The sequence below is a fragment of the Solanum lycopersicum genome, chromosome 6 (assembly GCF_036512215.1).
Source record: "Solanum lycopersicum chromosome 6, SLM_r2.1".
In the NCBI taxonomy this organism is placed as follows: domain Eukaryota; kingdom Viridiplantae; phylum Streptophyta; class Magnoliopsida; order Solanales; family Solanaceae; genus Solanum; species Solanum lycopersicum.
The window spans coordinates 50,101,916-50,115,286 of NC_090805.1; the positions used below are offsets into that span (position 1 = coordinate 50,101,916).

General features: G+C 34.7%; 2 protein-coding genes across 2 annotated transcripts; one reads left to right on the plus strand and one right to left on the minus strand.

The window, feature by feature from the left end:
• The first annotated feature begins 1,625 nt into the window (after positions 1-1,625).
• LOC101262427 (cytosolic enolase 3) lies at positions 1,626-10,736 on the plus strand. Its single transcript, XM_004241137.5, has 13 exons — positions 1,626-1,856; positions 1,941-2,095; positions 3,722-3,896; positions 4,923-4,994; positions 5,074-5,190; positions 5,987-6,067; positions 7,444-7,520; positions 7,588-7,691; positions 7,964-8,062; positions 8,150-8,235; positions 8,400-8,486; positions 9,998-10,195; positions 10,386-10,736. The coding sequence occupies exons 1-13, from the start codon at positions 1,752-1,754 to the stop codon at positions 10,449-10,451; spliced, it is 1,422 nt and encodes a 473-aa protein (XP_004241185.1). The 5' UTR covers positions 1,626-1,751; the 3' UTR covers positions 10,452-10,736.
• Positions 10,737-11,305: 569 nt separating this feature from the next.
• On the minus strand, positions 11,306-12,680 carry PCNA (proliferating cell nuclear antigen). Its single transcript, NM_001247915.1, has 4 exons — positions 12,362-12,680; positions 11,797-11,949; positions 11,612-11,709; positions 11,306-11,530 (listed from the first exon to the last, which is right to left on the minus strand). The coding sequence occupies exons 1-4, from the start codon at positions 12,678-12,680 to the stop codon at positions 11,306-11,308; spliced, it is 795 nt and encodes a 264-aa protein (NP_001234844.1).
• Between the last annotated feature and the right edge of the window lie 691 nt (positions 12,681-13,371).

Below are 13,371 nucleotides of genomic sequence, written 5' to 3' on the forward strand. Positions count from 1 at the left end.
ATGTAGGACTCATATGTTTATTTATTTAAAAGTTTGATAGTTAAAGTGCATGTTTGTGCATTATGAAAGTTGAAGGTCAAAGTTAAAATTTAATCGACAAATTTAGGATCCATTATATATATTATGCCAAGTTATTTTGTTGAAACCCTCTTGTCCACTGGGGTACACAGGCCAAGTCATTTATAACTCTTTCACATTTCTATTTTTATTACCAGGAAGAAATATTTTGATATTATGGACAAGGTGATAGTGGGTCTCATAATAGACATGATAAGAGACGTGAAATTAAATTAATTTAGATATATGAAGAGAAGATGGTCAAATGTTTGAGTAATGAAGTGCGAGAGGTTGATTATGATGAACCTAAGAAGAGGAGAGATAGATTAACCATATATGAATAAATAAATAAAAAACATAAAAATCATATAGTGCTCTATAACTATAGTTTTGCTATTTGCGATCCATAGCAAATTATAACATTAGATATGTATAAATTGCGACGATTTGTATTAATCAAGTGTATGTGTCTAAAATCAAAAAATCATGTTTGTATATCTTTGTATTATGCTAGAGTGGCGAGCGAGATTATGGGAGAGACTAGAGAGAGTGTGGAGATTGAGAGATTAATTGTATACATATATTTGTTAGATAATTATATATATGTAACTAGTATGTATATGTATCAATGATTGTGTTTGTATATCTGCATAAAATTTGGTTTTTTACACAACTGAACCGAGTTAAAACATTTGTATTTGTATATCAAATCTATCTCGCTTATACAAAACAAACTATACATTGTATTTGTATAAATTGTGTTTATATAAAGTGAGAGAGATAAATGCAAAAGATATAATTGGGCAGAAGAAGATTTGTTTTACCATAATTTTAAGTCTATAGGATGGAAATATATGCATTTGTGTATATGTTTTTTCTCGATTTACACAAACATAATTATGCATTTGTATTTTTATATAGTGAGAAAAGTGAGGGAGATAAATGAGAGTGTCAAGCGAAATTAAAAAAAGAAATATGAATGACAATGTGTTTACGACGAATTGAATTTAAATAAAATTATAGCTATAATATTTATTTTAAATTAAAAATTTACTATAATAAACAATTTTTTCGAAAGGTATTGGAGAAATATGATTTAAAGTGAATATACACACATGCTGCTTATGAACATGATCCTATAAATAGTCAAACATTGTCTAATTTCCTTATTTGTATTATTTCAACATTACCTTTGTTCAACCTGTAGAATTATAATAAATATATTACTATTGTTAAAACATTTGCAATTGAATTATTATATTCATGTAGAATTTTTTTATCACAAGATAATTAGTGTTTGATTTGGAAAAAATTGGAGAATGGTCTATAACTAGCTACTTATATATGAGTTGCAATTTAAAAAATACACCGAGTAATAATGATAAATAAGTTGATTGAAATTTAAAATGGATTAAATAAAAATAAATTAAGTTATAATTGGTCGATATTACTAATAATAAAAGAAAGGATTGAATAATGGTCCGGATCCTGACCCGTTTTAATGATCATGATACCACGGGGAAACAACGTCATCGAGTAACAAGTAACGACGTCGTAACGAATGAATAAGGAAAGAGCTTAAACAAAGTTGACAGTCTCCGATTGGCTACACATAAAACGCAGAGTTCATCTTTCAGTCCAAATTGGTATTTCATCTTCACTTTCATTCCCTGAAAATTCAATCGGAGAAGAAAATGTCGGTGCAGGAATATCTGGATAAGCACTTGCTATCTCGGAGAATCGAAGACGCTGTCAATGCCGCCGTTAGAGCTAAAACTTCCGATCCCGTCCTCTTCATTGTAAGATCCTTTTCATTTTTTTGAAATTTTTGTGCTTTGATTCAAATATGGAATTTCATATAACTATATCTCTATGCTTGTTAGTCGAATCACATGAGGAAAGCTGTACCTTCGGTGATAACTAAGGTGAAAGCCCGGCAGATATTGGATAGTAGAGGGATTCCGACCGTCGAAGTTGATTTGCATACTAACAAAGGACTCTTCCGTGCTTCTGCTCCCAGTGGTGCTTCTTCTGGAATGTATGCCTTTTTCTTTCCTTTTTAATTTTTGTGTAGTGGTGAATTCAAAATTGTTTCTTTGTTGAACTAAGTAAATTTAGTTAATCAGCTATAGCTCAATCCTAAATAAGTAAATTTGTGTCCGTAGTTTGACTATGTTCAAGCCAATTTGCATGCAGCTCGACTAATTAGTAGTGCCACCTATCTAGTACAGGTTTTGGAAAGGATTAACTTAACTAATTGAGATTGAAATAAAATTTTAGATAGATCATGGAAGTTTATCCTTCCATATTGTCTCTGCTTCCACCACTACGCCTTCCCCTTGAGGACCCTGCCACATGAATCCCTTAAGTCTATTCTGTTATATTCAGGTCCATTACATGATAAAAGTTAACTCAAGTAATCTCTGTCCTAGAAGTACCAGACAGAAGGAAATGTTATTTTTTTCATAAGAATTGTTTTATGTGAGCAAATGCCCTTGATTCCTTTTTTTTTTTAATTATAAAACAGTTTTTTTTATTCGTGAAAAGACCATCTTATTTTATGTGTGCTTCTGCTCCTAGTGGTTCTTCTTCAGGAATGTATATTGTTTGCTATCTTTCTTTTCTTTAAAGAAGATTTTTCTTTCTCTTTTTGTTTGTAGTCGCGAATTTCAAATTCCATGAAATTATTCATGCCTTCGCAAATCTGATCTTTTGTTGAACTCAAGGAAATTTATCAATCACTGTTGCTCAATCCCAGATCAGTTGTTGTTGTCTATATGATTCTTTTCTATCTTTCTATAAATATGTGTGTGTACGTGGGTGGCGTCCGGGCCAACTTCTGTGCACCTTACGAGTTCACAACACAACCTCTGAAGCACAGTTTACGAAAGGACTAAATGAAAGTCTATGTAAATATCTCTTCCACTTAATCCTACTCGCCATGGTGAGAGCAGATTTGTTCAGCAAGTTTGTCGTTAATATTCCTATCCAAGATTTCCATATGGTTTCTCCTATTCCTCATGGCCCTTAACCACTCAGCCTTCCCCTCTCAGACTCAGCTATATGAATCATCTACATCCATCCTGTAATATTCAGGTCACGAAATGGGGAGAAAAGTTCTTTTGTTGATAATGATTGTTTGATGGGTGTATAAATCAAGTGCAAAGGCCATCTTTTTGATGCATGCAAAGACCTTTTTTGTTCATATGAATAGTTGTTCAGGTTGAAACTTAGAAGCAATGACCCCTTGGTTTGTCTTTTGCTCCTCAACAATTTTCTTTGATGCATGCAAGAGTAGCTCCCCTGTTCATCTTTACTAAAAAACTTTTATATATGAGACTAGAATGACGGGTCCTTGGTAGTTGGTACTTTCTAGTCTTAATTCAGAATTCAGATTCTAATGCTGTGTATATCTCATTTTTACTTCTCAATAAGAACTACCTGTGAAAAGCAAAAAAAAAAAAAAAAAAGAAAAAAAAGATACATAGATACTAAGATAGAGGTTGGAAGTGCGATGGTGAAAATAAAAATATTATCCAGCCTCTCTGTGTGATTTGTCTTTTTTGTGCTTGTTGCAGATCTGTATTTGAACATTTACTTAGTCACTGCAATTTATATTGGAGATAAGGTAAATGGTGTAATGATTTTTGTTCTAAAATATCAGGTATGAGGCGATTGAACTACGTGATGGAGAAAAAGGAACTTATCTTGGAAATAGTGTGAATAGAGCTGTCAAGAATATTAATGAGAAAATTTCAGTGGCATTGGTTGGTATGGATCCAACTCTTCAATCTCAGATTGACCAGGTCATGATAGACTTGGATAAAACGGAAAATAAGGTATAAATGTTCAAACAATCTGATACTTATTTAGTTTAGGTTATCATCTGAATCTGAGTGGCTCTACATATTATCAATTTCCTGCATAGTTTATGAATATGATACTTAGAAACCTGTTTGAATAGACTCAGTTTAAGTGCTTTTATGCCAAAATAGCTCTTAAGCACTTTTTTAGTGACAGAGCTAATTTAAGAAGTGCTTAAAGCTCTTGATTTTAAGCTAAATGATAAAAATAAGCCAAAAGGTATAAGTTAGGATTCTAACTTATGACTTTTGGCTTATAAGCCAAAAGGTATACGTAAGGATTCTAACTTGTGACTTTTGGTTTACAAGACAAAAGCTAAAAGCCAATCCAAACAAGCTCCTAGTACATAGATGCTACTTTAGACTACCTGCACAGTTTATGATGTCTTAAAAATTGTCATCTTGCAACTAGCATACATATTTTCTCAACTTGTTGGGTTGCAGGAAAGTGTAAAACAAGAGTTGCTTTGTTAAAAGATAAATTTTGTGGAGCCTGGAGTTGGAGATGTTTTACCTAGAGGCAACTGAAGCTTTCCCTATCTTTGACATTCCGTTCTGTCATATCCACTAGTTTACTTCTTTCAGAAGAGTTTTTCTTTCACTGTTCACCAAATTAGTGAACATAGTATGGACAATTCAACTTTAGTATCCTTTCCATTAGACCTTTGTTGATTAGGCTCCCTTGAGCGGGCATATGCACTTCTTTCCGTCCTCTTTGTCATAGTTTTGTCCTTTTTTTATGTGTGTGTCCTATGGTTAAGAAAGTATCTATCACTGGCTTTAGAAAAGTAGCTCTACACTCTGGCTCCAAGTGTACCTTTTTTAGCACCATTCATATGATGTCTACTAGAAAGTATTTTCTTGCAATAATGATAGTTTGACTTTGTAATTGGCCTATTCTCAAGTTTCTCATTTGTCAATATATGCAAGTTTAATAATATTCCATTTTCTAGACATAATAACTTCCATGCTGATTGACCTTGTCTTTGTCCACTGTGCTAGAGTGAACTTGGAGCAAATGCTATTTTAGCTGTCTCCATAGCTGCTTGCAAAGCTGGAGCTGCTGAAAAAGAGGCAAGCATACTTCCTCAGTAGTATACCTAACATGATAATCTTCACTGGATTACGTAGCTTATCAGTCAAAGAACTTCAGGTTTCTCTTCACAAACACATTGCTGATCTTTCTGGTCAAACAAGCCCGCTTCTTCCTGTTCCGGTCTTTACTCTCATAAGTGGAGGAAAGCATGGTGGAAACAACTTGGCTATTCAGGTAAACCTGCAGTCTATTGTACATCTGCTTAGAATATTAAGACCTGCACAATGATTGCTCCCAAGTTCTTCATAGTGGTGTTGATTTATTATCTTTGAAATAGTACCTACTGCCAAGAGCAAGAAGAACAAGCCAGTGAAATGCTATTTTTTCATTAAGTTTTATTGAAAAGATTATACATTGGTTTTGGGTTAATGATACTGACTTGTTCTCTCTTTCTTTGATTCTCTCACTATTCACCCACAATCTTTTTGTACATTGGTTTTGGGTTAATGATACTGACTTGTTCTTTTTTTCTTTGATTCTCTCACTATTCACCCACAATCTTTTTGTTTTTCTTGGTTTTGCACTTGCACCTATTTTTGACATGTAGATGAGTTGCTGACATTTACATAAGAGAGTTTAAGATACATATAGAAATTACATTTTTTTAAAAGTCAGTAACATATACATATGAAAGTTACTTTTGTTGACTGATTTAAAGAATCATAATGTGATTATGAAAGAAACTGTCCAGTCTCGTCTTATCATAAATAGTCACTTCCAATGACCAAAAGTAACTTCAAATGAAGGTTATAAGACCTTTGTCTGCTTAGAATGATGAATGCTAACTTATTACCTAATGCATTTCCCACTTTCGCTTTTGTTTACGTCATAGATACTTCCTTGAGCTACTTTGCCACTATGTTCTATCAATTTCTTCAATGTTTTGCATCTTGATATGGCATATCTATTTTGACCCCATAATGTTCTAAATTGTAAATAATATCTGAAATTTGATATTTAACTTTCACAGGAGATAATGATTCTTCCAGTGGGATCAAACACATTTGAGGAAGCTTTACAAATGGGTTCAGAGACATATCATCACCTGAAGGTGAATTAGTTCAACTAAAATATTTGTTAACCTGTTATTCTGATAGTCTATCTCTGCCTCATGAAGGAAGTTTAAACTGCTCATCAACTGATTACACAAAGTACATTTGTCTTATTGGCCTTATGTCTTCTCATGTTTATGCCAGAATTCTCAAACAATATTTTGTTCAAGTTTGAAAAGAATAATTTTATGAAGTTGAAGTTTTAAGGGTATTTGGAAGTTTTGTGTTTGGACATGAATTTTACTTGAAAAAAAGTTGAAGTTTTTGATTGGAAACCATAGTTTCACTTGCATCAGTTATCAAACCAGTTTTTTCAAACTTAAAAACTCTCTATTTCAAGTTGAAGTTGAATTAACGGACCAAATTATAAAACATAGACTAAATTGAAAGTTCTTTTCAAATATTCCAAATATTTTCTCTAGACAAACGGCAAATGTCAAGTCAAGTGCACTTCTAAATTATAACAGGAAAGTGATGACATGCTTTTTTATTTTGTGGATACACAGTATTTGCTTGCACAACTGCTATTATCCATGAACCTTCTCTTAACCCTGGATTAATATGCAGTAACTTGTGCAGAATTTCTGTTAGCCCATACAATAATATACCCACTTTGTAGAGGGTGAGATGTATGTAGACCTTACCCCTACCTTTGTGGGGTAGAGAGGTTGTTTTCAATAGACCCTCAGCTCAAGAAAAGCTTTTTCGAAAACAGATTTAAAAAAATACTAGAGTAAAACAAACTATGGTGAAAATATCGAAGAAAACAAAAGTATTGACAACAAAAGTAAAGGAAACAACAATAGTGATAAAATTTACGAATAGGATAATGGTGAAATAATTTCTGTTTGCCCAAAGTATATAAGTTGCAGTCTGTACATGCTGGCATATTAGATACCCTTCTATGATATCCACATGTGATACTACTCAGAAGAATTCAGAGTTGAGGTTCTACTGGTGTTGTGGTCCAATATTTCTTCTCACCAATTACTACTCAGTAACAGTGTTATATTTGTTGAAAAATATATTATCTGAATAATACTTCTTAAATCTAGTTTACGTTTGAAGTGTTTATATCAATAGTCTTTGCTTACAATTGGAAAGAAACATGAAATGCTTTGAAGGAGAGTCCACTTCCAGTCCTTTCGTTTTTCAGTCCTACAATCAAAGCAAATTGTCTTTTGAATCTTTTCTGCTGAAGAATAGTGAATGCTGTAAATGATATAAATTTGTTGATCGACTTCATTAGCTCCTTCAATTTTATCTAAGGAGTTAATCCTGTTTTTGTACTGTTTCTTGTATCCCCCTGGATGCAATGAACTCAATTACTTTATCCGAAAAGAAAAAATGTCTGTTGCTTATGTTTAAAAGGCAGGCAGTTATTACAGAGACATATGGTGCACATGGGTGTAATGTTGGTGAAGACGGCGGTTTTACTCCCAACATCTCAAGGCAAGTTTTGACGTCTTTATTTTATGTTTCACAATGAAATTATTGACCCTGAATACTGCATTTGCAGCTTAAGAGATGGCTTGGACCTTGTTCAAAAGGCTATTGGGAGAACAGGATACAATGAGAAAATAAAGATAGCAATTGGTGTTGCGGCCACTGAGTTTTGTATAGGTGATATATTTGCTTTAGTTCAAATTTTTGTTGATTGTAGATTAGTATAATCATATGATATTTTTTCTTAGATAGCTTGGAAAGTCTTCAGTTGATAATGCATTAAATCCATGCTCACATTCATGAAATACGTCTTTTTGGTTGTGTGATTTATTTATATTTTTAGATGAAGTAATTAATTCATTCATAGCATCCAGAAGATGCAAATAGTTATGTGTGAGATATTTATATTCTCATTACTAACAAACTGACTTGTGGTGTTTCAAATGTAGGTACAAAATATGACTTAGATTTTAAAACTCCAAATAAATCTGGACAAAATTTTAAATCAGGACAGGATATGATTGATATGTACAAAGAACTGTGCGCAGGTACTTGCTATTCATTGATTCTGTGATGTGAGCTTTCTGTTAGTCATCATATTCTCATCATTTCTTATTCCTTTTCTCTCCCTATAGACTACCCCATTGTATCAATTGAAGATCCATTTGACAAGGAGGACTGGGAGCATGTCAAGTACTTTTCTAGTCTTGGAATATGCCAGGTTTGTCTGGATTCTTCCTGGCGATTTGCTCACGTGATTAACATCAGCCTTGATGAGCTTCCACCCATACACATACATTTATAATGAACCTTCCTATTTGCTTAAAGTCCTGTCATATTTATCGTGTGTCCCATCATGTGTCAAACATGAATTGCTTGCTGCAGGTGGTTGGAGGCGACTTAATAATGTCAAATCCTAAACGGATCGAGAGAGCCATACAAGAGAACTCATGCAATGCTCTTCTTCTCAAGGTACCTACCGACATTTGCTGGTACTCTGCATCTTTCTTTGAAACAAACTTTTGTCCTTGGTCAGCGCCTCATTGGTCATCGTGCACCAGTAGACCTCTTTCTCTCTATCCTGAAAGAGAGATGGTCATAATTCAAGAGAGAGAGGTTCCTGGTTCAGACTGTTGACTGATCAAGGGCAAATATTATTCCTCTCTCCATGGCATAGGTACAACTAGCAAGAAAAAAGGAGCATATGATGAAGATTTCCCACTCAAAAAGAGTGAAAGCAATAACATATGTGGCAAATATGTCAATTTGATGCACAAAAGGAAAAAAAGCATCCTTTATAAAAGAGCTTTCTTGAGATATATCCTTGCTTTAAAAATGGATAAGCCATATCACATAGATTGTTGGTTGAAGAGATTAAATCTTTATTTTGTGAAGGGACACCGACTTCTCGTGATAATACTGAAAGCAGTTGATTTATTATAACAGAAGAAATATAGATCTTTCCAAATATATTTTCTTCTAACCTATCAATTGTATCTGCAAAAGAGGATATGCTGGCAACTCAACACTTCATATGATCATTCAGGATTTTGTGTGGTTTGACTTTATTCTGGATTGAACTAGACTTTCAGCATCTTATGTATGTACAGTTGCAGAAACACAGACTCGATGTAGCATTTTAATTGTTTAGCCTGCAGTATGATTTAGAGTTGGATTAGTTCTTGAATGTGTAATTAGATGTCTGGACAAGCTTATACCTAGGTTAGTGATCCAACATTACAAGACTTCCATTTTAGTTTACGTTCTATCTCAAAAACATAACTCATCTTTGAACCCACCCTCATCATCCTATCTACAGTGGATCAGATTACCAACTCCCCCCCCCCCCCCCCCCCAAAAAAAAAAAATGGGGACTCAATAAGCAGAGTAATCCTGACCTTTACCCGACATCCCACAGTGGGACCATTGCAGGTTGCACTCAGTAGCTCTGTTAACGTTTTGCTCCTCATTAGTTAACATTCAGTTCTTTGTGTTTACTGCTTTTCTCTAATGAGACGTACAACTCTCGGGCCCTTGTTTCATCATGACCACAATTGGTGGCAAGAATCCCTGAAGGCTTTACATGCCATTGGAGATTGCTCTACTGTTTATAATTTGTGGCTGCTCTGGAGAACTTGTTCCTCCACAACTGTCAAGGTCAATGTGATGGCAAAAATGTCTAAACAACATTTGCACTATTTTAACTTCCGAACCACTGCCTTATATTTGTGATCCTAGTAAAATATGCCATTTTGATTACTTCCAGGGATTCTGATACTTTCTTGACTATTAGGTCCTCAGATTTCTTTGTAAATTCTCCTTGATAGCATCATAAATCCTTTTGTGGAATTGGACAGTATCCTTTCCTTTTATAGCTTAAACCTATTGAATAGATATGAGTCTCCATATCATCTGGAAATATCAGTTACATATGTTACTGATGTAAAAATACTGTCTGATGGCATGGGTTGGCTGGGATACAGGTTAATCAGATTGGTACAGTGACGGAAGCCATTGAAGTTGTCAAGATGGCCAAGGATGCCCAATGGGGGGTTGTGATATCTCAAAGACTTGGTGAAACTGAAGACAGTTTCATATCTGATTTATCTGTTGGCTTAGCTACTAGTCAAATTAAAGCTGGTGCCCCTTGCCGAGGAGAACGACTTGCAAAGTACAACCAGGTATTTTGCTAGCCTATCTATGCTGAATTTATGAACTGCTTTCAACTTTTATAGGTTTATTCTTCCCTTTAATGGCACATCATTCAGCTCTGCCATGCTCTTATTGTGCTTCGACTCTTCAAAGGATTCATCTTCTGTTTTTTCCTTTTTCCCTATTTCTAATTTGTAAGACTTATTGTTTATTTTGCAGTTGCTTAGAATTGAAGAAGAGCTTGGTGATCAAGCAGTTTATACTGGTGAAAAGTGGAGGAACTGATCTTTTTTTCATCAGAATTCTGGTTTTGGACCATTCCATTTAGCAGTGGCACTATCTCTTTCAGTTTGCAGCACAACAACTACAGTTCTGAACATTCTTCCCACTGTGCATTACACTTGAAAATGCTACAGTGTCTTCTAGCTTTGTACTAATGATTGCGGTTTGCGAGATGAGCTTGTTTGTTCTATGTACTAGTATTTACATCTAAATTTTTTCTGTATCTAGGTACATTTGTAGATCAACTTGAAGAGCAATCATAAATTAATTTAGCTTTTTTGCAACTTATCAGTTGTTTTGATCTTACAAGCATAAAGGGTAATTTGGCCTTTGCATATTGCACGTTTCTATTAGCTTTGTAACACATGAAATGTGAGACCAATGCAGGTAAAATTTCATAAAGATGGTCATTATTCAAAATAACTTGTTAGCCAAATATTTCATCTTTATTATAGAACAAAGAGTATAAGAATGGTTAAGTGTACTCCCCCCCTGCGGTAAGGCAGTGAGCTTAGGATTAGCCAGGTATAAATTCACAAATCTACTATTTAACAGCAACTAAGCATTTCAAATCCCCAATAGTGTTGATGCCAATTTCGTGTATACAATTGCATAACCAAAATTCCTCCACTCTTGCAGAGCAGCATTAAAAATACAAAATGCTTTATGTAAATTCAACTACAAGGCATTCTAACATCACATGCAGATAAGAGAAGGAAAACCCCCAAAAGAGGAAAATACATGATTTCATTAGACACAAATTTGAAAATTTGTCTTGCCAGTCTAAGCTAAAGCTACATATTGCTTGCCTGAAAGACTCAAATGAGCTTACACCATAAGAAAACAAAAACATAAAATCAAGGCTTGGTTTCCTCTTCATCCTCTTCTATCTTAGGTGCCAGGTAATACCTTACATAACCCATCTCAGCAATCTTGTACTCAACAACAACAGGAAGCTCTGAAGACAAGCTGATGGTCACTGTGTTCGACAATGGAGATGCTTTTGTAAAGGAGTTCAAGTATCTTAGGGCAAATGTCAATGACACTGGTTCATTCATCTCTATAACAGTGGCTTCTTCAGGCTGCCAATTTAAAACAAAAGTCATACATCAGACACAAGAATTAATCAAGAACAATGAGCACATCAAGCAAAAACAATCTACCTTGTCAACAGTTGTATTTTGCCTGCAAACAATATTAGCAGTACCAATGTCACCTCTGGTTGAGAATTTCACACCTTCCTTAGTCACCGAAATAACAACTGCAACAATCAGTTGAAACAGAAGTTAATATATAATCACCATTAGAAACTTTACTAAAGCCACAGTTATCATGAGGCAAATTGCACCTGTATCTCCAATGCTGCTAAGGTCTTTGCAAATTCTACCAAACTCAGCAGAAGGCATTCTAACAATAGCATGGTACTCTGCTTCAGGAATCCCAAGATGCTCACTGTCAATGTCCATTAGCTTCATCTCAAAATCAGCAATCTTGTCTTGGGCTGCAATACATAATAGTTATGCAAATAAGTTAAAACTAGACCATAGTAACAGAGAGACTGAATCCATAATCAAAATAAAATCAATAAATCTATCATAAAAGACACGACTCAGTCCCAATTATACCAATTTCAAGCAAAATCAAGCTAGTTTAAATTATTCTATCGATCTATAGACAGTGAAGTAATCATTTCTAAAATTCATAATTTAGAATCAAACACGATTCCAAACTACAAATTACTGTTCGCTTCAATTTTCCTCACATTTGACATGTTTAATAAGTAATCAAAAGCAAAAAAGTGTCAATATTTTGGGACCAGGAGGTATCAATTTCAACAATATATATAGCAGATGTTATAGTCTCTAGATCCTATTTATAATTATGGAAACACATAAACTAGCTTCGGAACTTACTGGGGCTTTCAAACATGAAAGTGACGGTGTCACTGCCATCGTCAGCCTTGATGGTGATGATGTCATCATTTCCAGCACATTTGAGCATTTTCGCCATGTTAGTAAGGTTCATGCCCATTGAAATGTTCCGGTCACAACGATAGTGCTCAAAACCCTCAGATCGGAGCAGCAGCGCCACCAGAGCCACGTGACTGGAGTCCATGGCTTGCAGAGAGAATCCAGTGGCGGAACAATCAAAGTTCGCATCGTTCACCAGATCCTTAATCGATTCTAGAACTTTCTTCAGCAGACTTCCCTGAACAAGACGTAGTTCCAACATTTTGTCCTCTGCGGGAAACTAGGGTTAGGGTTTTGAAATGGGGAAGGAGGGAAAACAGAGGTGTCTGAATGAAAAATAGAGCGAAAATGAGTGGAGTAATGGGGTTAGGGTTTATATAGCTGCTGGAAAAGTGTGCTCGAGAATATAGGGCTCCCTATTGGCGGGAAATGAATTGTCAGAAAATAAAATAAGTTCCCGCCATTATTTTGATTTTGGGCTACTTGAGCCCATAAATCAATTGGGCCTGCTTCGAGAAAGGCCTTGGGTTTTAATCTCTCATATTCAAATAGAAAAAATTACGCAACAAAATAGATTTATACTATTAAAATTACTTATCATAGTTATAATTTACTATAATTATCACTCGTAATTAATATTATACATTAATTACGTGAACTAATTTTGAGTTTGTATAATAGTCACGTTTGTATATGTATAATTCGCCAGAATATACAAATACATATGTATAATATATAATTATTCAACCTATATATATACAATTCACCTCTCTCCCCTCTCGCTCGCCTCTCTCCTCACTCTCCCAATCTCCCTCACCTCTCTCCTCCCTTTTCCAATCTCGCTTGCCCTATATACAAATGTATATGTATAGCATACATTTACACACACATACAATTCACCTCTCTCCCACTCTCTGCCCTGTCTCGCTCGCCTCTCTCCTTCCTCTCCTAGT